Here is a 26,445-nt window from a genome sequence, read left to right as displayed (position 1 = left end):
TATTATTCATCAGTATGAATTCCCTGATGACGAATGAGATCTGACCCACTACTAAATGCCTTCCCACATTCCCTACAGTTATAGGGCTTTTCACCAGTATGAATTCTCAGATGTCGAGTAAGGTTTGAGCATTTATTAAAAGCCTTTCCACATTCATTACATTCATATGGTTTTTCATCTGTATGAATTCTCTGATGTTGAAAAAGTTGTGAGTTTTGAGTAAAGGCTTTCCCACATTCAAGACATTCAAAAGGTTTCTCACCAGCATGAATTCTCTGATGTTGTCGAAGTTGTGAGCTCTGAGTAAAAGCCTTGCCACATTCCTTACAATCATAGGGTTTTTCCCCAGTGTGAATTCTCTGATGATTAGTAAGTGCTGAGCCACTACTGAAGGCTTTGCCACATTCCTTACACTCATAGGGTTTTTCACCAGTATGAATTCTCTGATGCTGAACAAGCTTTGAGCTCTGAGTAAAAGCTTTGCCACATTCCTTACATTCATAGGGTTTCTCACCTGTATGAATTCTTGCATGTTGAAAAAGTTGTGAGCTCTTAGTAAAGGCTTTCCTACATACTTTACATTCATAGGGTTTTTCACCAGTGTGAATTCTCTGATGGTCAATAAGATTTGAGCAATAACTAAAGGCTTTGCCACATTCCTTACATTCATAGGGTTTCTTACCAGTATGAATTCTCTGATGTTGAGAAAGGTATGAGCTACAACTGAAGGCCTTTCCACATTCATTACATTCAAAGGGTTTTTCACCAGTATGAATTTTCAGATGTCGAGTAACATGTGAGCCACAGCTAAAGAATTTCCCACACTCCTTACATTCATAAGATTTTTCACCATTATGAATTCTTTGATGTTGAATAAATTGTGCATTCTGATTAAAGACTTTCCCACATTTCTTGCATTCATAAGGTTTCTCTTCATTATTAATTATTTGATGCAGAGTAAAGAATGTCTGTTGAATATATGTGGGTATATATCCATTAGTAAATATTTCTTGGCTGAAATGACCATTCTGATATCCCAGTTGTCTTTCAAGGTGGCTGCCATATTCCAAAACATCTCTATAATGAGAATACTCAAGGCCATACTTTGTAAGTCCCATCATCTCCCTCTGGCATGATTCTATTTCATAAACTTCCTTCTTTAGAGATAATAACTTGGTTTCACACATTGACTCCAGATCTGAAAGAAATAAAATTGCAAATATTATTTCTGTCCCATTTGTGAAAAGTTAAATTTTTATAATAGAAATGGAAAAATTTAACTGAAGATATCTGGTAGTAAATGACATACAGTTCTCAAGTATATTTGTTTAATCTGAAAAATGGACTAGAAATATATAGAAAGTACTGAGATATAGCCATCCATGTACCCTATGACATTTTAGTCAAATTTGGACCACATCTGAGTTGTGGTCCCATCCTATATAATAAAAGGGTAATATGCAAATGGATCAAATGGCAAAACAACCAGTTGCTATGACACGCACTGACCACCAGGGCAGACACTCAATGTAGGAGCTGCCCCCTAGTGGTCAGTGTGCTCCCACAGGGCAACGCTAAGGATGTCCAAATGCTGACTTAGGCTTGCTCCCCAGGGGCCTAAGCCATCAGTCGGACATCCTCTGAGGGCTCCCAGACTGAGAGAGGGTGCAGTCCAGGCTGAGGGAGCCCCTCCCGCCCCAAGTGCAAAAATTTCATGCACCAGGCCTCTAGTAAATACATAATGGAACTGAAAAATTCCTATTGCCTAGTTACATCCTAGATGTTTTAAGGTTGTGCTGCAATATACTACTCACGTTTGTGGTGAAGCTGGTGTAAACAAACCTACTGCACTTCCAGTTGTATAAAAGTATAGCACACACAATGACAGTAGTAAGCTATGTCATCTAGGTTTGTGTAAGTACACTCTATGATGTCACAGAGTGAGGAAATCACCTAACAATACCTTTTTCAGAACATATCCCTGTTATTAAGTGGTGCATCAATGTATAATGCAGAAAGCGGGAAGAAGTGACTATGGATATAGAAAACTACAATCCTTCTCAAATAATCATATGAATCAGAATCATCTGTAAAGATTGGTAAATATACAATGCTTGAGCATATAAAAAAAATTACTAGTTCTATATACATCTGTATAAGCATATATATTCATTTCAAGAGACTTTAATGGAGGTCAGAAAATTATCCAGTTATATACATATATATATATTATAAAAACTGGATAATTTTCTGACCTCCATTAAAGTCTCTTGAAATGAATAAATCCATATAGTGGAAGATTCTTGGTTCTTAATATAATAAAAAAATAAATTTGGTCTTTGCACCTGGTTCCTACCACAGAGCTTCAACAACTCTTGGAATTTCTTATATGATAGAAGTATTTTTGTTATGCTAATGAAGTCAAACATAGTAGGTCCAAAGATAGCTTTGGGACAGACATTGGTCACCAGGAAGACCAAACATGTGATTAGAAGTTTAGAACTTTCATCTTCTCAACCTCTGGAGAGATAAGAGGAACCAGAAATTGAGTGGCCAATGACTCAATTAATCATGTGAATATAAATAAATCACAGTAAAAATTCTGGACACTAAAGCTCATTGGAGCTTGATACCTAAACACACTGAAATGCTAAAAGGGTGATACATTTTGACTCAACAGTGAGAGAGGATGTGGAACCTCTGCATCTGGAAGCCTACCACGCCTTGGCCTAATATGTATCCTTTATAGTAAAACTGCAACTATAAGTATAGAGCTTTCCGAGTGCTGTGTCATTCTAGCAAATCATTAAAACTGTAAGGGTCATAGAAAGCCCCAACTTTATAGCCAGTTGGTCAGAAAGTACTGAGGACCCCCTAGCACCCCCTGAGACTTATAACTGGCATCTGAAGTAAAGGCAGTATTGTGTAGGGTTTTGCTGTTAATCTGTGGGGTTTATGTCAACTCTGGGTAGTTAGTGTTAGAATTAAATTGCTGCACACTCAGTTGGGGCAGAAACAATAGACTCCATAATAAAGGATATATTGGATGAAATATGAAAGAGATTACAGAGGGTAAGCCACATGAGGGAATAGCCTGAGATAAGTCTAAGGACTGAACTACTCTGATGTGAGTGGCAGATAGGGAAGACTCAGAATCTGTTATGTGCTAGGAATTAAGTGAAACTATTGTTTGCCTTAGAATTTTGTGATGCTTATTTTAGAAGAGAGTGCTCATGTACCACCTGTAGTGACTGAGAGGAGTGGCAGCTAAAGTTTAAGGCAGACAGAAAGAAAATGACAAAGTGCAAAACACTGCCATGGAAAGATGATAGGAACAAGAAGTAGACTGATAAGCTGAGTACCAACTCTGACACTTACTCCTAGGCAATTATTTAACCTTTCTAAATCCCCACTTCTTTATCTGTAAAGATAAAGAAATAATTACTGGAAGGGTGATGAAGTGTCTATAATTATCTCTCAATAAAGTGTTCAGTATTTGACAGGTATTATTATGAAAGAATTTCTTAACAAAAAGTAGAATTTTTAAGCTAATGAAATGATTTGAAGACATCAAAATGGAGCCTATTTGAAAATCTCTAGTATAATCTTTTTTACTCCTACCTTTATATAACCTTTCAACAATTTTAAGCTCCAAAGTAACTTAAAACTATCCTCTTCTATTTTCAGTACTAATGCCCTCTTCCACACCAGAATTATCTCTTACTCAGACCACTAAAATAGCCTCCTAATCCAGTTTCCCCAGCAAGTTTCACACTCAGTAATCTATTCAAGAACCAAAAATGCACTTGGCTTGGCTTTCCACTACAAAAATCCATACTTCTCATAAGGTGTTGGAAGCTACCCATTGTCTTCACTATCAGAAAAGTGTAAACAAGGAACACAGAAGGCTCATAAACCTTGATTTGCCAGAGCTATGCACCAATTGTTTAGTTGAGACAATGGTGGCTCAAGCAATTTCCTGACCAAATAGTCTCAAAGTAAATCTTTAATGACCTTTAAGATAGTCTGTTTGTTACCGGAATTGCCTGCCTGGCTAAAGGCAATATGTGTATCCAAAACTGAATAAAAGGTTGGCAAGGCCTGGGCACCAGTGAAGACCTTCCACTTGTGTTGGACTCTCTGCCTGGCCCCCAATTTCCAAATTATTATTTCTTGTCTTGTCTCGTCATTTGCCCATGGTCCTCCAGATCCCAAACCCTAAGCCACGCAGGACGTGGCTTCTCATAGCCAGCAGAGGCTGAATAATGTGGTTCCTTCCTGTCTCTCCAACCTTGACTCACATTTCACTCTCTCTTGCTTATGGGGCCCAGCGATACTGGCTTTCTTTCAGTTCTTCAAACACCAAGCTTTCCCCTCCTAGAAGGGCTTTCACAGGGTTTCTTCCTCTTCCTGGAGTTTTCTTCTTTATTAACACATTGAATAGTAAGATCTAGCAGTGAACCTAGTACTACAGTAGTTATGAAATAGTGATGAGCACAAATAATAATTCAATACGTTGATTTCTGAAAGGGCAGAGACTCCATTTTGTGCTAGGCCCTTCATCCTGTCCCCAGAATAACCTCCCTCCCGGGAAAGACCACAAGAAAGCAGCTAGGCCCCAAATTAGGCTATACCGTAGCATGCTCCTTCACCCGTCAGGAGGTAGCAGGGCATAGCTCAGACCCAGGAATGTGTTAATCATTCCCTGCCCTCTGCGCCATAAGAACCTGCTGTAAAGCCCTGGTGTAAGTCCCTGCTGTAAAACCCTGGAATAAAACCCTGACCCGGAACTGACCAATCGGGGTCAGCCAACTCAGGGGTCCAACCCTCCCCCTGCCCCAGACCCCCATAAAACCTTTGTCCTATTGAAGCTCGCGCTCTCTCTCTCTCTACCTCGCCACTGCGCCGGTGGGTGTGTGTGGGACTGAGCTCGGGCTAGCTCGAATAAAGGCTCTTTGCTTTTGCATCGGACTCGGCTCCCTGGTGGTCTTTGGGGATCACGAAATCTGGGCATAACAATATCCATTCATGTCAAAATCATGGAACTAATACTATTATGGTTTGTTGCATATACCATAATTGGAAGAAATACTAAGTTTCACTTAGAGTTTATTAAATATCAATATTTTTTTATGTTTTTAGAGATGGAGAGAGAGAAAAACATTGATGTGAGAGACATTTATAGATGGCCGACCCTGCAATCTAGGTATGTGCCCTGACTGGGATTCAATCCCATGACCTTCTGGTGTATGAGATGACTCTCCAACCAACTGAACACTGGCTAGGGCAAGATGCATTTTTCTCCTCATCTAAGTTAATTGACTCCCCAAATTCTATACAAAGAAATCCAAAATTAGCAATCTCTGAGTCACAGTATTCCTTTAAAAACTTGATGTCACTCCTCTGCTCAAATCACCTCATTCAGAATAAAATGGCTTTATACCTACCTCATTCAGAACAGAATTCAAAGTCCATACCTAAGTCCAAAAAATCCAAATCACCTGCAGGTATACCTTACCTCCCACATGTTCCTAGCACACCAATACCCCATATATCCTGCTACTTTGCTGATCTCCTTTCACACAATTGCCTCTTGCTCACACAATGGCAGAAGCCCAAATTCTGGAAGCTATACTGAAGACTATTACTTGGAGGGGAAGAGCAGTGCAGATATACACATGCATGTGCGTGCACACACACACATTTTATTTTGGGGGTGGTAACAGAAGACATTTAGATGAATCTAAGAGAATGAACTGAATCTTAAATATGGGTAAAAGTTTTCTTTGGAGGGGAAGTGAAGGAAACCTTCTACTTGAAATTAAGTGGTGTGTTAAAGAAGAGTAATTAAAAGATTAGTAAGTGAGGGAAGAAATGAAACAGGCTATTCGTAAACTCATGGTAAAAAAAAAAAAACTTAGTTTTTCTCACAGGCCTCATGTTTTGTTGGGAGCTTCTAAGATAATATCTTGAAGACACTGTTTCTTTACTGATCAACTGAGTTATTACCTATAATGCCCTGCTTTGTTCAATCATTTCTTACTTACCTGAACACAGACCTCTTGTCAGTTCTCTGCCAACCATCCAGGGCTCTTTCCCTTGTTCCAATAAAGAGATAACATGAGGCTTAGGTATGTAAGATCCTGCTCATAAGAAAAGATATGAATCATGGTTATGCTATGGGTAAATCAGATCCATGTAAGATCCAGTCCCTTGATGATAAAAAAAGAGATGCCACTACAGGAAAAGCCAAAGAAAAAAGATTCAGCCATAGCCAAGTGGAACTTCCAGTTTCCTGTTCTTCCTTTTCATTTCAGTTCCAACCATTTATTTGGGAATAAAGAGCAAGAATTCAGCTAGTAACTCAAAAAGCAGCTAAGAAATTCACTGTGGAATAAAACAGACATTCCAGAAGAGAACTCTAAATTACTGGTATAAATGACATTACCCACTGATAGCAGATTGCTGTAGTTCTCCAGCATTACATCTCTGTACAAGTCCCTCTGAGCGGGGTCCAGGCATTCCCACTCCTCCTGAGAGAAATCTATAGCCACATCCCTGAATATCATTGATTCCTGAAACAATAAACACATGTATACTTGTGTAATAAGAGAAACACTTCAGACTACTAGTGTCACTGAGAACCAGAATCTTTGGATCTCAGAAACAGAAGTAAGAGTAACATGTGTATTTAACATTAAAAAAAACAAACAGACGACATCAAAATTACAACAAAACTACAGGACAACCATCATTCAGAACTGTCTGAAATCTAGTAGAATGGAAATCCTACAACTAGGGACTTAAAGAAAAAGCCATATTGAAACTTGTAGGAGAGGCAGAGATCAGTAATGGGCTGGTCCCACAACCACATGTGGTGAATACAAATCAGGAGAGATATCTCAGCTGCAGAGTTTCCTCCTAAAAAGTAAGGGATCCCAGACTCACATAAGCCCCCCCCTCCCCCCCCCAGCCCAGGGTTCCAGTGTCAGGAAGAGAACTCCCCATAACTCTGGCTATAAAAAACAGCCAGGTTTGAGGCTGCATGAGAAGGATGGCTATTGGAGTCCCAGGCAGTTACTCTTAAAGGGCCCATGCACAGACTTACTGGAACTCCCTCCCTCTGAGCTCCAGAGCTGGGGCAGCAGCTTGAAAGAGGCACCAAGGACAAATAGGGAGGAACTAAATTGTCTGGCATCAGGTGCAATAGGTGGGGGGTGGCAGCTTTCTGCCAGACAAAAGTGCTGGCAGACTCTATTGTTGAGCCCTCCCCCCGAAAAGCAGGCAGGTGGGTGCCATATCTGAGTCTCCATCAACCTCGCTCACATTTGTTCACCTTGCCCTAGTGACGCCCCTTGACCATGCCCCACCCAACTTGCGGGCACACGCAAGTTGTTTCCAGTGGCTTTTACATAGGAATGGCCTGTCTTTGCTCATGCTTTAGACTTTCCTAAAATCTCTCAAATGAGCAGCATCTGACCTCAGTGTTCTCTGTACCTCTTGCTAAGTGGTCCAGGCACAGCACTTAGCAGCAGCTGGCCTTAGTTCATAGCATGGCCTCACATGGGCACTTCCAAACCCAGCACAAGTAGCAGCCACCTAAATATTGATTTGTAGCTCATTCTAGATGGCCCCAGACAGAACACTAATCACTAATCACTAGAGCAGTGATGGCGAACCTATGACACGCGTGTCAGCACTGAAAGGTCCCAGGTTCAATTCTGAGGCGGCCGCATGCCGAGGATGAAACATTTGCTGTTCCTGAGGATGAAACATTTGAGAAATAATGTTTTTTCCTCAAAGTGACACACTACCCGAGTTATGCTCAGTTTTTTGGTGAAGTTTGACACACCAAGCTCAAAAGGTTGCCCATCACTGCACTAGAGAGATGCAAATTAAAATCACAGTAGGATATTATTTCACACCTGCCAGAATGTCTACCATCAATAAATCAACAAACAGTAAGTGCTAGTGAGGATGTGGAGAAAAGGGAATCCTAGTGCACTGTTGGTGGAGATACAGACTGGTGCAGTCACTGAGAAAAACAGTATAAAGTTTCCTCAAAAATTTAAAAATAGGACTGCCTTTTGACCCAGCAATCCTACTTCTGGGAATATATCCTAGAATTCCAAAACACCAATCAGAAAGAATATATACACCCCTATGTTCATTGCAGAATTATTTACAATAACCAAGATCTGGAAACAGCCCAAGTGCCCATCGGTAGATTAACGGGAAAAAAATAAACTGTGGTACATTTACACAATGGGATACTAGCTGGCTGTAAAAATGAAGGAACTCTTACCCTTGGTGATTGCATGGATTGTCCTGGAGATTATATGCTAAGCAAAAGAGGCCAAACAGAGAAAGACAAATACCATATGATCTCACTTATATGTGGAATCCAATGAACAAAATAAACTGACAAACAAAATAGAACTAGAGGCATGGATACATGAAACAGACTGACAGATGTCAGAGGGAGGTCAGTGGGGGCAGTGCATGAAAGAAGGTGAAGAGATTAGCCAAAGAATATATATACATAGCCCATGGACACAGATAACAGTGTGATGAAGGCTAGAGGAGGGGAAGGGGGTGGTGGAGGTGGGCAAGAGACAATATGGAAGACATGTAATAGTGATAACAATTAAAAAAAATCTATTAGAATCAGGTTAGAAGGTCTCAGGAGTCAACCCGAAGAGCCTTGTATTGGCCAAAATTGGTACAATTGGGATCAATGTAATGGACTGATCAAATAAAAAAAAATGTTTAAATTCATGAGCTTATCTACAATACTGAATACAAAACTGCTGGTCACTTTGTAGGATTCTAGGATTCTGAATGAGGACCCTCATAGACAGAAAGCCAGAAAGGTAAGCAAATGCTCACATGCCCTTAAAATTTTGTTTTAAATATTTCTTAAAAAGAACAATGTCAAGAAGGTAAGAACATAAACTCACCTGGGCCATGGCTTTCAGTAATGCAGATTAACAGTCCTCTTCAAGGCCATTCTCTTGAAAAAGGATAGTGTTCTAAGAAGGCAGGCCTGAGGAAGCAAAGAAATGCTCTATAAAAAGATGGGCCTTACAGCTCTCAGGCTAACCAAGTAAAACTATCTCCATTTCCCTTGGTCTTATAAGTCTAGCTAGTGGGATAAATCTTACCCCTTCCTCAACCCCATAAACCCCAGGTTTTAGCTGTAGCAAGACAGATCCTAGCTAGTAGATTTAAAAAAATACAGACTCAGATTCCCTCTCCTTCACCCAAGCACCTCAGGTTCCTGTCGCAACAGTGTGATTCTAGTAGTGATACTGCTCTGGAACCAAGAGAGAGCTTCCATGACCTGCCCTGAGCGAATCCCTCTTCTGAAGTCCTCAGGTCCCAAGCCAGATTCACCCAAATGGTGCCCTCTGGCCAGTGACACAGTACCCTCTGATCAAAACTAAAGACTCCTAATCAAGTCTTCTCATTTCCCAAGCCCAAGAAAGTCAGTCAACTTTCCCCACCACACACCCATGCCCACGTCTACATAGAAGTATTCCTCATTCCTACACTAGCTTTGTTTTGTAAAAAAAAAAAATATTTTATCTTTGCTATGTATTTTTGTCACACAAAACAGTCATAATGTCAACTCTTCTACCTTTTTTTTTTAATTGAGGTATTATATGTGTACATATCTTACCATTACCCCCCCACCCCACACCCATACATGCCCTCACCCCGCAGAGTTTTGCGTCCATTGTTTATGCTTATATGCATGCATACAAGTCCTTCGGTTGATCTCTTATCTCCCCCACCTCTCCCTAACTTTCCCCTGTAATTTGAAAGTCTGTTTGATGCTTTACTGTCTCTGTATCTATCTTTTTGTTCATCAGTTTATAATGTTCTTTACTATCCATAAATGAGTGAGATCATGTGGTATTTTTCTCTTCTACCTTTTGAGTAAGATCTTTCTTACCTATAACATACTTATATAAATTTCATTTTTCTATAACTTTAATGCTTTCATTCATTACATGTAAATCTTTAATCAATTATTTTATTTTGGTATGATATTATTTGGTAAAAGATTATAATATATAAGATTATCAATTATAATTTTGTTCTCGTGTAATATATGTTATAAATCCTACTTAATTTTCTCCCCAAAGGGGGCTACCCAGGTGTACAAAGTCTCATGTGAATATTTCATGACACTTAAAATACACCATTATTTTACATGCCAATTAAGAAATAAACTATATAAGATATTGCCTCACTTCAGATATGTTGAAATGAGAAAAAAAAAGTGAGCATTAGAACAGATAATGTATCATACATGATACACTTTTTGATTTCTTAGTAGTTCTATTTTGGTTCAGCAATCTGTTTATTCTTTTGCCAGTATCATGTTCTCTATTATAATTGAAAAATGTTTTAATGTCTTAATAAAAGATCCCTCCAACACATACCTATTAGAATAGCCCAAATCCAGAACACTGACAATACCATACGCTGGAAAGGAGCAAGAGGAACTCTCATTCATTGCTGGTGAGAATGTAAAATGGTACAGTGACCTTGGAAGACAGTTTGGCAGCTTCTTACAAAACTAAACATATTCCTACCATATGATCCAGTAATCATGCTCCTTGGTATTTTCCCAAAAGAGCTCAGTAATTATGTCACACAAACACTCGTGCACTGATGTTGACAGCAGTTTTATTCATAATTGCCAAAACTTGGGAATAACCCAGATATGCCTCAGTGAATGATTAAATAAGCCATGGTACACCTAGGCAATAAAATATTATTCAGTGTTAAAGAAGAAATGCACTATGGAGCAATGAAAAGGCATATTATTAAGTGAAAGGAGCCAACATAAAAAAAACTACAGCCCTAGCCGGTTTTGCTCAGTAGATAGAGCATCGGCCCGAGTTTGATGCCGGTCAAGGGCACGTTCCTAGGTTGTAGGCTCTATCCCTGGCCCTGGTCAGGGGTGTGTGCGGGAGGCAACCAATCGATGTGTCTCTCTCACATTCATGTTTCTATCTCTCTGTCTCTCCCTCTCCCTTCCACTCTCTCTAAAAATCAATGGAAAAATATCCTCGGGTGAGGATTAACAACAACAACAACAAAATGACATACTATATAATTCCAACTATATGACATTCTGGAAAGGCAAAAATATGGAGAAAATAAAATGATCAGTGATTGCTAGGGGTTAGGAGGAAGAAAGGAAAATAAGAATAGGTGAATTTTTAGGGCAGTTAAACTATTCTGTATGATACTAAATGATAGATACATGTCATTATACTTTTGTCCAACACAACAGACTGTACAATATCAAGATTGAGCCCTAATGTGAACTATGGAATTTGGGTATTGATGTGCCAAGTGTAGGTTCATCAGTTGTAGCAAATGTACCAAATGTGTGGGGCAGGAGGTGTGGGTGGAAACTCTAAACATTCCTCTCGAGTCTGTCAATCTAAACCGCTTTAAAAAAAAAAAAGAAGTCTTTATATATATATAAAAAAAAGGTTCTGGCTCTGAAGCCTGACTGTCTATATTCAAAAAAATTAATAACTCAAAGTTTCCACATAAACATGGATTAATTATTAATTATACTCATATTTTCCCCGAGAGTGCATAAAATGAATAGAGTAATATTAGGAGTTCTGAAATCTTTATGGTGCTGAGTCTTGATTTCTTAGAACACAGAATGCCTTTCTATTTACTCAAGTTAATGTTTGTGTCCTTCAGGAATATTTCATATATATCATGCATAATTCTTATTCAGATTATTCCTAGGTGTCTTCTACTACTTTAAATGGGTTTTTTTCCTGAACCCTGCCAGAGCTCCTGCTACCAGCAATGGAAATTGTTGCAGAGAAGGTTTACTGAAGATCAAATAACAAGAGATCCCAATATGGCAGCAGTGTAGGTGGAAGCTACACTCACCTGCTCTCAGCCCCCAAACGTAATTTATGGCTAAATTATAGAGCAATCAACCTAAATAAGCACCTGAAGGCTAGCTGAATTGAATACTATAACCAAGGAATCACAGCAGAAGCCGTATAAAGATGGTAAAAGGGCAGAAAGGAACACAGAAAGGGCTAGCTCCCAAAACCAGGTGCAGTGGCTGAGAAGCCTGAGGGATATTGTGGCTACAAAACTCCATTTCCCCGGGAGTGTGGGGTTTCAACCCTGGGCAACAGAGACAGGAAGAAGAGCCCACAACATGTGGTGGTGGAGTCAGTGCAGATACAGGCCTCTTGGGAGACTTGGACCTCACTCTTCCATTATGATAAAAACTCTCAGTAAAGTAGGAATAGAGAGATCATACCTCAGCATAATAAAGGCCATATATGACAAACATCATACTCAGTGGGCAAAAACTAAAAGCATTTTCCTGAAGATCAGGAACAAGACAAAGGTGTTCACTTTCACCACTCTTATTCAACACTAGAGGCACGGTGCAAGAAATTCATGCATGGGTGCAGTCCCTAGGCCTGGCCGGCGATCGAAGCGCGAGCGTTTGGCGTGGAAGGGTAGGTCCCAGCTGACCTCTGGGGGCCCCCATGTGCCCCCCTCCACCTGAGTCATTGGGCCCTACCCGGCTCCCTCAGCACCTGGGAGCCAGGTGGTGGCCCCGTCCCCCCTCCCACCGCCACTGGTCACCGTCTGTGGGGTGATTGAGCCCCGCTCGCAACCGCCTTGGCCAGGCACCGCCTGCTCACCTGCTCCACCATCCTGCCATGATCCTGCCCTCGTCAGAGTCCATTGAGGCCGGCAGCGCCTCCACTGCTGCCTGCTGCCAGTGCTGCGTTGCCAACGCCCGCCATGTTCCCCATTGCCCCCTGGTGGTCAGCGCATGTCACAGCAAGCGGTTGAACTCCCAGTCAAGGGAACAATTTGCATACTAGGCTTTTATTATATAGAATAGTACTGGAAGTCCTAGCCACAATTATCAAACAGAAGAAATAAAAGGCATCCAAATTGAAAGAAGAAAGTAAAACTGTTATTATTTGCAGATGACACAATATTGTACATAGAAAACCCTAAAGAGCCCAACATAAAACTACTAGATCTAATAAATGAATTCAGCAAATAGCAGGACATAAAATTAAAATCTAGAAATCAATGGCATTTTTATACACTAAGAATGAACTATCAGCCGAAACCGGTTTGGCTCAGTGGATAGAGCGTCGGCCTGCGGACTCAAGGGTCCCAGGTTCGATTCCGGTCAAGGGCATGTACCTTGGTTGCGGGCACATCCCCAGTAGGGGGTGTGCAGGAGGCAGCTGATCGATGTTTCTCTCTCATCGATGTTTCTAACTCTCTATCCCTCTCTCTCTTCCTCTCTGTAAAAAATCAATAAAATATATTTAAAAAAAAAAAAGAATGAACTATCAGAAAGAGGAACTTAAAATCCCAGTAACCATTGCAACAACAAAAATTTAGGTACCTCGGAATAAACTTAACCAAGGAGGTAAAAGACCTATACTCGGAAAACTATAGGACATTGAAAAAAGAAATAAAGGCAGATATAAACAAGTGGAAGCATATACTATGTTTATGGATTGGGAGAATTAACATCTTTAAAATGTCCATATTAACCAAAGCAATCTATAGACTCAACACAATTCCTATTTTTAAAAATATGACATATTTCAAAGATCTAGAACAATATTCCAAAAATTTATATGGAACCAAAAAAGACCCCAAATAGCCTCATCAATTTTGAGAAAGAAGAACAAAGTTGCAGGAATCATAATAACTGATATCAAACTCTACTATCAGGTCACTGTAATCAAAAGACCTTGGAATAGCCAAATAATTATGGGGGAAAAAGAACAAAGTTGTAGGTATCATGCTACCCGGTATCAAATTATACTACAAGGCGATAGTAATCACAACAGCATGGTACTGGCATAAAAACAGAAAACATAGATGAATGAAACAGAATAGATGACCCAGGAAAAAAACCCATGCCTATATAGTCAATCTATCATGAAGAAGGCAAGAATATGCAATAGGATAAAGCCAGTTTCTTCCATAAATTGTGTTGGAGAAATTGGACAAATACATGCAAAAAAATAAAACTACACTCAAAATGACTTAAAGACTTAAATGTAAGACAGACAGTTGTAAAACTCCTAGAAGAAAAAATAGGAAGTAAACTCTGATATTGTTTTTTAAAATAATTCTTTATTATTGAAAGTATTACATATGTCCCCTTTTCTCTCCCATTGACATCCTCCAGCACAACCCTGTCCCGACCCAAGGCCTTCAGCACCCTATTGTTTGTGTCCATGGATTATGCATATATGCATACAAGGTCTGTGATTGATTACATCCCCCCCACCCACCCTCCCCCGCCTTCCTTCTGAGATTCTGCCCTCTCTTCCATGCTTCAAGTCTCTGGATCCACTCTGTTCATCAGTGTATTTTGTTACTCAGATTCCACATATGAGTGTGATTATGTGATACTTGTCTTTCTCTGACTGAGTTATATCACTTAGCATGATACTCCCCAGATCCCACCATGTTGTCTCAAAGGGTAAGAGATTCTTCTTTTTGACTGCTGCATAGTATTTCATGGTACAAATGTACCACAGCTTTTTTACCCACTCATCTAACGATGGGCTGTTTCCAGATCTTGGCTATTATAAATAATTCTGCAATGAACATGGGGGTGCATACATTCTTTTTGATTGGTGCTTCAGGTTTCTTAGGATATATTCCTAGAAGTGGGATCACTGACTGGGTCAAATGGGAGGTCCATATTTAATTTAATGAGGAAACTCCAGACTGTTTTCCATAATGGTTGCACAAGTTTGTATTCCCACCAGCAGTATGCTAGGGTTCCCTTTTCTCCACATCCTCGCCAGCAATTGTCATTTATTGATTTGTGGATAGTCATTTTGATCTGCATCTCTCACATCTGAGAGATGTGACTTGGAGCATTTTTTCACATGTCTCTTGGCCATATGTATGTCCTCTTTGGAAAAGTGTCTATTTAGGTCCTTTGCCCATTTTTTAATTGGATTGTCTTCCTTTTGTTAAGTTATATGAGTTCCTTATATATTTTGGATATTAACCCTTTATCAGATGTATCATTGCCAAATATGTTCTCCCATACAGTGGGCTCTCTTCGTTTTGTTGATGGTTTCTTTTGCTGTGCAGAGTTTTTTTATTTTGATGTAGTCCCATTTGTTTATTTTCTCCTTTGTTTGCTTTAGGAGATGTATCTATAAACATATTGCTATGCGAGATGTCTGAGATTTTGCTGCCTATGGTTTCTTCTAGGATTTTTATGGTTTGACAACTTACATTTAAGTCTTTTATCCATTTTGAATTTATTCTTGTGTATGGTGCAAGTTGGTGGTCTTGTTTCATTTTTCTTGCATGTATCTGTCCAATTTTCCCAACATCATTTATTGAAGAAATTCTCTTAACTCCATTGTATGCTCTTGCCTCCTATGTCAAATATTAATTGAGCATAATGGCTTGGATTGATTTCTTGGTTATCTGTTCTGTTCCATTTATCTATATGCCTGTTCTTGTACCAGGCTGTTTTAATTATGGTGGCTTTGTAGTATAACTTAAAATCTGGTATTGGGATTGCTCCAATTTTGTTTTTTCTTTCTCAAAATTGCTGCAGCTATTAGAGGTCTTTTTTTTATTCCATTTAATTTTTGGAGTATTTCTTCTAGCTCTGTGAAATATGCCATTGGTATATTAATAGAGATTGCATTGCATCTCTAGATTGCCTTCGGTAGTATGGACATTTTAATTATGTTGATTCTACCAACCCATGAATATGGTATATTATTCCATTTGTTTATATCTTCTATCTCTTTTTTTTTTTCAACATCCTGTAGTTTTCTGAGTACTGGTCTTTTGCCTCCTTGGTTAAGTTTATTCCTAAGTATCTTAATTTTTTTGTTGGGATTGTTTATTTAGTTTCTCTTTCTGAGAATTCCTTATTGGTGTATAAAAAGCCATTGATTTTTGGATTTTGGTTTTGTATCCTGCTATATTGCCAAGTTCATTTACTAAATCTAGTTTTCTGGTGGAGTCTTTATGGGTTTTCTATGTACAATCTGTGAATAATGAGAGTTTTACTTACTTCTTTCCAATTTGGATGCCATTTATTTCTTCTTATTATCTGATCGCTATGGCTAGGACTTCCAGTACTATGTTGAATAAGAGTGGTGAAAGCAGACATCCCTTTCTTGGTTCCTGTTCTTAGGTAAAATGCTTTTAGTTTTTGCCCACTGAGTATGATATGGGCTGTAGGTTTGTTGTATATGGTCTTTATCATGTTGAGATATGCTCCCTCTATTGCCACTTTGCTGAGAGTTTTTTATCAAAAATGGAACACAAACAATCCCATTAAAAAATGAGGAAATAAACTCATACAAATAAACTCATACAAAGAGGACCTGAATAGACACTTCTCCAAAGAGGACATACAAATGGCCAAGAGACATAAAAAATGCACAAAATCACAGAGAAATGCAAGTTAAAGCCACAATGAGTTATCACCTCAAACCTGTCAGAATGGCTATCATCAAAAAATCAACAAACAACAAGTGCTGGAGATGATATGGAGAAAAGGGGAATCTAGTTCACTGCTGATGGGAATTCAGATTGGTGCAGCCACTATGGAAAACAGTATGGAGTTTCCTCAAAAAATTTAAATGGAACTGCCATTTAATCCAGCAATCCCACTTCTGGGAATGTATCCTTATAAACTATTTAACCCTACAACTTAAAGAACTAAAAGCGAACAACAAGAAGAGCCTAGAATGAGTAGAAGGAATGAAATAATAAAGATAAGAGCATAAATAAATAACATAGAGACTAACAAAGCAATAAAAATAAAATCAATGAAACCAAGAGATGGTTCTTTGAAAGGAAACAAAATTGATAAACCATTAGCAAGACTCATCAAGAAAAAAAGAAAGAGGACCCAAATAAATTAAATCAGAAACAAAGTTGAGAAGTAACCACTGACACCACATAAATACAAAGAATTGTAAGAAAATACTGTGAACAACTATATGCCAACAAGCTGGACAATGTGGACGAAATGAACAAATTCCTAGAAAAATACAATCTCCCAAAACCAAATCAAGAAGAATCAGAAAACCTGAATAGACCAATAACAACTGATGAAATAGAAGCAGTAATAAAAAAGAAAATATCAGCAAACAAAAGCCCAGGACCAGACGGCTTCACAGGGGAGTTTTATCAAACATTCAAAGAAGACCTAACACACATACTCCTCAAACTATTTCAGAAAATACAAGAGGAAGGAACGCTTCCAAACTCTTTATGAAGCCAGCATTATCCTAATTCCAAAATCAGATAAAGACACTACAGAGAAAGAGAATTATAGGCCAGTATCCCTGATGAACATAGATGCTAGAATCCTCAACAAAATATTAGCAAATCCAAATCAGCAACATATTAAAAAGATCATACACCAGGACCAAGTGGGATTTATTGCAGGGATGCAACGCTGGTACAATATTCACAAATCAATAAACGTGATACATCACATAAACAAATTGAAAGACAAAAATCACATGATCGTATCAACAGACAAATTCATTGATACAGAGACTTGGTGGTCACCAGATGGGAGCAGGATTGGGGAGTTCGGTGAAAAAACATGAAAGGATTAAGAAGTGCAAATGGGTAGTCATACAAAAAGTCACAGGGATATAATGTACCATTATAGGAAATACTGCCAATAATATTTTAATAACTGTATTGTTAGATGGGTACTAGACTTACTAGGGTAATCTCTTCTCAAGTTATCTAAATGTATAATCAGTATGTTGTATACCTGAAATTAATATAATATTGTATGTCAACTATAATTGAAAAATTAAAATTAAAAAATATGCCCTCTGATTCTCAGTTTAGGAGAAGGAGAGCAAGACAATAGGGGCCATGAAACTCTGCATTCCAGTGAAAATTTTGGCCATCTAATGTACAGTGCAAAAGGAACTGGCTGGAAACCTAATTTGTGCCCTTGTTTCAATTCAATGTCTACTCTAGAGGTATTTGAGAGAAAGACCTGTTTTTGGAAAGCACTGGTGTGCTCTGTATTCCTACACCTCATAAGGAGAAGAGGGGACTGCAGTGCCACCACAATTCCAAGTGGAATGCAGTAGTTCTTAGGAAAACTCTCCCTGTGTTCTCAGAGTTTAGAAGGCACAAAGACAGGCCCGATTCTCTCCTGGGACTAGACATGAGCCCCACAGTAAGAGCTGCCCTGGGTCAGGATTTATTTCAAACCTATCAAATAGAACTTCCTTGACCTCTAGAGAATGGCTCTTGAACCTTTTCTTGTCTCTTATTCCCTCTTTCCCTCCCTCCCCCCACCCCCTGCTCCCAACCTAAGGGAGTTGAAAATACCTAGTGGGACAGAGAAGAATTTCAGGAAAAGGAAAGAGAGAAGCAATCATCAAGGCTTTCTCATGACAAGTGTCTAGAAAAACCAAGAGTTTACACTTTTTTAAAAAGTTTATGGTATTTATTAGTACCGTAAAGTGAAAGTTGGTTATTAGCCAACACTGACATCCATGGACAGAAAATCAACTAGGACACAGAGAAGATTGATAGATATTATAGGAAAGAATAAAGCAATGGTTCTCGTCCTAACTGGTATGGTTCAGTGGATAGAGCGTCGGGCTGCGGACTGAAAGGTTCCAGGTTCGATTCCGGTCAAGGGCATGTACCTTGGTTGTGGGCACATCCCCAGTAGGGGGTGTGCAGGAGGCAGTTGATCAATGTTTCTAACTCTATCCCTCTCCCTTCCTCTCTGTAAAAAATCAATAAAATATATTTTTAAAAAAGCAATGGTTCTCTAGTTGTTTTCTAAGGAGTACTCTTTTTCTAATAGGTATAGAAAAATGTTAAATAATCCTATGGATAGTGTCTGCTTCCTGATTTTACTATTAAGGCTCCTAGTATTTCACCACTAGGCATTAGGTTAGTTTTTTATTTTACTTTTTAATATAAAAATTTTCAAACATACACAAAAGTAAATTTTAAACAGTATAAAAAGCCTCCAGGTACCCATTAACTAGCTGCCACGATTATAAAGTCATGGACGATACTATTTTATCTAGATTCTAACACACTAATTTTAGGTAAGCTTTATTTATTAACAGCTTTATGGAGAGAAACTCCACATACCATATAAGACATTCATTTAATGTATATAATTCAATGTTTCTTAGTATATATCACCAAAAATGTTCTAATTTTATGGGAATTAACTGTAAATGGGTTTTTCTCACTTACCATAAGGAAACGAGAGAAAAGTTCATGTGAACATAAAACCTTAAAAAAACCTTTTGAGCTCTGGCACCACTTAAAATAGACCAATAACAGTACCACTTTTACCCAACATAAACTGTCAGGTATAACATGAGTCTCCCATTTTTGGTCTTTTATTCAATTCCAAGAAGGAAAAAAGAGAAGTGAAGACACAGTAAATGAAAAAAAGGAGTTCTTGGATAATAGCTGACTCCATGTCTTACATCAGAAAAAAAATTTTTGTTGGAGTAGGTAATAACTCTATTTTCTAGCAATACAAAGCAAGTGAGGGTGGTATAAACATTTTGAGTGGCTAAAATGGGAAGGGGGAACCAATACATCTTGGCTAATGGGAAAGGGAACAATACATCTTTGCATGGTTTTCGTCCAGGAGAATTGATTGGGGAATAAATTAAGACAGAAGGTCTAACTGGTTTGGCTTGTGGATAGACGTCGGCCTGCGGACTGAAGGCTCCCAGGTTCGATTCCAGTCAAGGGCACATCCCCAGTAGGGGGTGTGCAGTAGGCAGCTGATCAATGTTTCTCTCTCATCGATTTCTTCTAACTCTCTATCCCTGTCACTTCCTCTCTGTAAAAAAAAAATCAATAAAATATATATATATATATTTTAAATTAAGACAGAAAAAGATCAGGTCCAAGAAAACTGCTCATCCTGATTTTTTTCTTGAGTAAGCTCCAGGTTTCCAGTTAACTTTTTATCTACATCATACAAATTTAATTCAGAGTAAGCCTGCTCAAAACACTATGTGTTTGTTTTTCACACACAATCTGTATTCTAACTCTCCTACCATTGTGCCTGATAACTTTTAGGTTAATAGAGTCAAAAGGAAAGTGAAGTCATAGTCACTGGAGTGTTCAATTAGTTTATAATGAAGCTAATATTTAATAACTTCAGATAGCTGTCGTATCTTTCCTGAGGAAGAAGGTGCCCACCTGAATGTGAAATTTATTTTAAGTCTTATTATTTTTAAAAAAGCAAATTTTGCTTGTTATTCCGTAATACATATTTATTGTGGAAATGCCTCAGATTTAATTATTTCCTCAATTAATCCTCAATAATCTACCGAAGTAAAACAAAATTTTGAAAACTGGAAAAAACCACTTACCATAAGGAAACTAGAGAAAAGTTCATGTGAACATAAAACCTTAAAAAGAAACGTTTTGAGCTCTGGCACCACTTAAAATAGACCAGTAACAGTACCACTTTTACCCAACATAAACTGTCAGGTATAACATAAGTCTCCCATTTTTGGTCTTAGAAGTGAAGACACAGTAAATGAAAAGAAAGGAGTTCTTGGATAATAGCTGACTCCATGTCTTACATCAGAAAAAAAATTTTTGTTAGATCTGGAACCTTCTGTTGTTGCCAACAGGTTGTTTCCAAAAGTATCACAGGTGCTGTGCTGAAAAGATTCCTTTTAAGACTCTCCTTACCCTGGCCAGTTTGGCTCACTGGATAGAACGTCGGCCTGCGGTTTGAAGGGTCCCGGATTTGATTCCGGTCAAGGGTTGTGGGCTCGATCCCCCGTAGGGGGCGTGCAGGAGGTAGCCTATCAATGATTCTCTTTCATCACTGATGTTTCTATCTCTCTCCCTCTCCCTTTCTCTCTGAAATCAATAAAAATATGTTTTTTTAAAAAAAGACTCTCCTTAAAGGGGCTGTCTTTGGCCATGTAATAAAAATTTACACAATGACATACTATACTTCTCCTGCCACTACTCCTTTTACTATAATGAAATCTGACAACCATCAGTAAGTTAAAACATTAGAAAATGCTTTAAGCCCATAATAACATGAAGCATGAAAAAAAGTATGAAGTATATAGAAGAGAGGGTGAATAAAAATAGTTTTTCCTTGCCATAATTAGTCAGTGAGTACATATTTATTTTTTCTTATCCTATTATTTATATTTTCTCATCCTATTATTTGTATATGACCTAATTAATGTGCTTGTTTTCATCTGTACAGTCTGAACAGTATAAACTCAGGGAACTTTGAAAAAGCCAGCCTCAGAAAAAAGGGACCACTATATCAAACCAAGGAAGGACTATCACAGCTCGGCCTCACATAATAACCCAAGATAGAAAAGGTATTCCACATTAGTCAATACCAGCAGACACAAATCCAATAGAGATGGGGCAGGATAAAATAACAAATAAGTTGAATGTCCCAAAAAACTCATTTCATACTCAACCCATTATCACCTAGGAAATAAATATTTTATTAACATATTAAATCCATCATGATAGCATGGTAAGTTGTAATGACACTGCAGGCCATGTAAAACTTAAAGCACACACAATGTCCAATAAAGAAAACGAGTTACAAAACTAAAAATCTGTATTAAAAAGTAAGTTTACATGTCTGATGAAGTATAAAAAGGGACTGAGTGTAATGGTCACTGGTTCAGGTTCTAATGATGTTTTACTGTGCAACCAAATCTCAGGTACCAAACAAGAATTAAGAACTCAGCCTTAGTCAAAACCGGTTTGGCTCAGTGGATAGAGCGTCGGCCTGAGGACTGAAAGGTCCCAGGTTCAATTCCAGTCAAGGGCATGTACCTTGGTTGCGGGCACATCCCCAGTAGGAGGTGTGCAGGAGGCAGCTGATCGATGTTTCTCTCCCATCGATGTTTCTAACTCTCTATCTCTCTCCCTTCCTCTCTGTAAAAAATCAATAAATATATATTTTTTAAAAAAAAGAACTCAGCCTTAAAATTAGTCTTTTTTTTTCTCTCTCTCAAATCAGATTTGTTATTTGTGTCCTACCTTCTTTCTTTTCTTTTGTAAATTTTGCTAGAATTTTATCAATTTATTAATCCCCAAAATAAATCTTTGGCTTTGTTAATGTTCTCTATTGTATATTCATTATTTCTTTATTTACTTATTTTTTCTATCTATCTTTTATTTATTTATTTATTTATGGAGAGAGAGAAACCTTGATTGGTTGCCAGGGACAGAACCTGCATCCTAGGTATGTGCCCAGACCAGGAATCAAACCCACAACCATTAAGTGTATAAGACAATGTTCTAACCAACTGAGCCACACCAGCTAGGGCAACTGTACGTTCACTTTATGTTCTAATATATGTAAATTTATATTTGAGCTCTTATTCTTACTATTTTCTATTTTATGCTTTCTTTCAGTTTCAGTATACTTTTTTCTTAACTTCTTGAGATGAATACATAGATCATTGACTTTTTAGCATTCTTCTTTACTAGCATATGCATTTATGGCTATATATTTTCTTCAGCTTCAGCCACACAACACATTTTTATATTTTCATTATCATACACTTAAAAATATTTTTAATTTCTATTGCAACTTCTTCTCTGATTCACCAGTTATGTATAAAACATTGCTTAAATCCCAAATATTGGAATTTTCTAATTATGTTTTTGTTATTGACTTCTAGCTGAATTCCACTGTGGTCAGAAAACATATAATATTATTTCACTCCTCTGAAATATACTGAAATTCCCTTTATGATTCAGAATATAATCAATTTAAATAACTGCCTCATATCAAAGTGGTAAAAATCCCCCACTACGATTGTGACTTGTCTGCTACTTCTTTTAGTTAGTTCTGTCAAATATATTTGAAGTAATTTTATGAGGGCATACACATTTAGAACTGTAATATCTTGCTGGTGGACTAACCTTTACATTATTAACTATCATTCTTTATCTCTAATAAAGCTTCCTATTATAAAGATTATTCTCATACAATGAAATGAGTAGTATAAATTGATACAACTATTTAGGAAAACTGTTAGTATTATATTAAAGCTGCTATATGCCTAAACTATGACACAGACTTTTACTCCTAGGGACATACCCAATAAAAATGCATTCATATGTGCACAAAAGACATGTACAAGTATGGTCACAGCAGCCTTTATCATAATAGCCCCAATATGAAAACAACTCAAATGCCAATCAATAATGGAATGAATAAAAAAATGTGGTATGTTCACTGAAGGGAATTTTAAACAATAATAATAAATGACCTACAACTAGGTGAAGGAACATAGATGAATTTCACATATTCATACTACATAATATCACATAGTGCATTCATGCTACAAGTGAAATTTAATGTCGAACAAAAGAAGTCAAGCATTGCCGTAACCGGTTTGGCTCAGTGAATAGAGCGTCTGCCTGCGGACTGAAGGGTCCCAGGTTCGATTCCGGTCAAGGGCATGTGCCTTGGTTGCAGGCATGTCCCCGGTGGGAGGTGTGCAGGAGGCAGCTGATCGATGTTTCTCTCTAATCGATGTTTCTAGCTCTCTATCCCTCTCCCTTCCTCTCTGTAGAAAATCAATAAAATATGTTAAAAAAAAAAAAGAAAGAAAAGAAGTCAAGCATAAAAGAAGAGATATTGTGTGATTCTATTTACATAAAATTCAAGGATAGGTAAAAATAATCTATGGCTATAGAAGACAGAATAATGATTATCTTTGGGAGAGATGGGAAATGAGTAGATGGGAAAAGAATCAGTATTTTGGAATGCTAGTAATATTCTATCTCCTGATCTGATTTGAGCTCTAGTTAAATAAATATACTCCTTTTATAATATTCATCAGACATATATTTTAATTTCTATACTTTGAGGAATGTATGTTATTTTTTTAAAACTATATATATACATATACATATGTATATATACCATTATATCTGCAGACTCATCAAAATTAAAATACCAAGTAACCAAGTATTAGAGAGAATACAGGATGACTATGTTTATAAACTGCTGTAGGAATTTAACTCATACAAGCATTTTGAAAAATAATTTGGCAATATCTAGGAAATTTAAAGATACACGCATATTGTAAAGCCCGGCAATTCCATTGATATGTTTATACCCTAGGAAAGCATCCATGTGTGCCCCAAGATACTTATAAATATATGTTCAGAGCAGTCCTTTCAAAGGTGCCAAAAACTTGTCTCATCTACTCATTAATCAAGCTGTATGTAATTTTATTAAACAATTCACAAGAGTGATCCTAAAGAAATATAGTATTGTGTAAGAAAATCAAGACTCAAAACATTACACAGCACAATTTCATTTCTAAGTTAAATGTCAAAACTAAATTATATATTTTAGGGATGTATAAATGTATGGTAAATAAAACAACAACAACAAATTACCCCCTTAAAGTCAGGATAAGGATTAGATTTTTTTCTCTGTGGTAGGACTAACTGGGGTTTCTGGAGTGCTAATGCAAGTTTTTGTTAAACAGTTTCCCTTTATAGTTACTTCTTAAACTATATGCTTATATTTTAAGCACTTTTGTGTATGTATGTAATATTCAGGAATTTTTTTTAATGAATGAAAAAGCAACTAAATAATAGCTACAAATCATTTTAGTGAAAACATAAACTATGAAATGATAAGTGCTGTAAGATTCCAATCTTGAAATAATGTATACTATACATGCATAGGAAATATATTAGAAGGAAATAAATCAAAACATTGACTGGCTATACTCTTTGTAACTTCCCATTTTCCAAATTTTTTAAAATAACTACAGCATGGCCCTAACTGGTTTGGCTCAATAGATAGAGTATCGGCCTTTGGACTCAAGGGTCCCAAGTTCGATTCCGGTCAAGGGCAACCTTGGTTGCGGGCACATTCCCAGGAGTGGGTGTGCAGGAGGCAGATGATCATGTTTCTCTCTCATTGATGTTTCTAACTCTCTCTCCCTCTCCCTTCCTCTCTGTAAAAAAAAATAACTACAGCATGTTTTGTGTTTAAAAAGGGAAAACCTAGCACACAGGAGTAACTGAGCTGTTTTCTAAAGTAATATATGAACATCATGTAGAAGGATGTGAGGGTGTATGTATACTGGGATCTGTGTGCCCACCCCCAGGGCTTCCCATTATTTTCTTGAATGGAAAGTTGTAGCAAGAGGATACTTAATGAGTCTATGTTAAACGGTACAATCCAGGAGAAAGAGAGCATATAGGAAGCCCCACAGCACCTTGCATTTAGCTTGGTCCACAGCTATTCCTCCTTCTTCTGAGGACCTCTTTAGAAGAGCTGAGGAAAGAAAGAAATCAGAGATGCCAGGTTTTCCTTGTGGTCCAGACTCATCAGATCAGAGGCAGCTTTGGACCCACACCAACCACCCATGGGAGAGACCAGAGGAGTCTGGGATACGTATCTTGAGCATTCCCGGTGTGAGAAGGGGAAACGTCTGTTGTCCAACACCAAAATTTGTCCTAACCTCACACACCAACCTCCCTGTCCACCCTGGCACAATTACAGGCACCCTCCAACTGCACAAAGAATGCCACAAACAGTTACAGGATCACACTCACACGTCCTCACAGCCACAGGCATCCAGTACACTTACTGCTGCTCACGTTTATACAATCTCAATCACAAACACTCAGCCCTCAGATAACAGTCAGAGCCACATAATCACAGATTCTCAACACTCCGCCGGCACACACACACACACACACACACACACACACACACACACACACACACACACAGTCACCCAACGTTGTAGAAATAGCCCAGCCAGCAGGCATGGCTCAGTGTTTGAGCATCGACCTAGGAACCAGGAGGTCACGATGGGATTCCCGGTCAGGGCTCATGCCTGGATTGTGGGCTCCGTCCCAGTGTGGGGCGTGCAGGAGGCAGCGATCAATGATTCTCTCTCATCACTGATGTTTCTCTCTCTCTCTCCCTCTCCCTTCCTCCCTGAAATCAATAAAAATATATCTAAAGCAAAACAAAAAGTTATACGAACACACAATAACAGTCGACCAAGGGTAAAGAGTCACACCTACACACACACAGTGCCGCATACTGTCACAATCACAGATATCCACAGAGACACCTGCACACAGATCTCCGCGCATAATCAATCACAATGACACATCCACCACGAGGCATACAACCACACCCACACGCACAACGCCGCACAGTCACACAAGGTCGCAATCGTACAGATGGAACCCCACACTTCCCCCCAGCCCGACCAACTCACACAGGCCCGAGACTCTTTCAGGAACGCACCTGAGAAAGCTGGTCAAGCTCCCAAGACCAAGCAAGGCCACTCACCTTGCATGCCACCTTCCCGGGAGGCC

At 38.3% G+C, this 26,445-nt stretch overlaps 2 protein-coding genes across 2 annotated transcripts in view; one reads left to right on the top strand and one right to left on the bottom strand.

Moving 5' to 3' along the window:
• Positions 1-26,445, top strand: part of ZFP1 (ZFP1 zinc finger protein) — an 837,904-nt gene that overhangs the window by 104,142 nt on the left and 707,317 nt on the right. The window contains exon 7 of the mRNA XM_054710126.1: positions 350-369. Coding sequence (XP_054566101.1) covers positions 350-369 — 20 coding nt within the window. The remainder of the gene's footprint in view (positions 1-349; positions 370-26,445) is intronic.
• LOC103284361 (zinc finger protein 383) lies at positions 3-25,386 on the bottom strand. Its single transcript, XM_054710137.1, has 5 exons — positions 25,326-25,386; positions 8,961-9,046; positions 6,449-6,575; positions 6,048-6,143; positions 3-1,198 (listed from the first exon to the last, which is right to left on the bottom strand). The coding sequence occupies exons 2-5, from the start codon at positions 8,967-8,969 to the stop codon at positions 3-5; spliced, it is 1,428 nt and encodes a 475-aa protein (XP_054566112.1). The 5' UTR covers positions 8,970-9,046; positions 25,326-25,386.

The sequence above is a fragment of the Eptesicus fuscus genome, chromosome 21, assembly GCF_027574615.1.
Source record: "Eptesicus fuscus isolate TK198812 chromosome 21, DD_ASM_mEF_20220401, whole genome shotgun sequence".
Classification (NCBI taxonomy): domain Eukaryota; kingdom Metazoa; phylum Chordata; class Mammalia; order Chiroptera; family Vespertilionidae; genus Eptesicus; species Eptesicus fuscus.
This window is presented reverse-complemented; position numbering and strand designations above follow the sequence as displayed.

What these genes read in the sequence shown, in the direction of transcription:
- LOC103284361 (XM_054710137.1), bottom strand. An exon ending in CAGCAATCTGCTATCAGTGG is followed by an intron (nt 6,144 to 6,448) that starts GTAATGTCATTT and finishes TCTTATGAGCAG; the next exon opens with GATCTTACATACCTAAGCCT. An exon ending in GACAAGAGGTCTGTGTTCAG is followed by an intron (nt 1,199 to 6,047) that starts GTAAGTAAGAAA and finishes TATTTCTTTCAG; the next exon opens with ATCTGGAGTCAATGTGTGAA.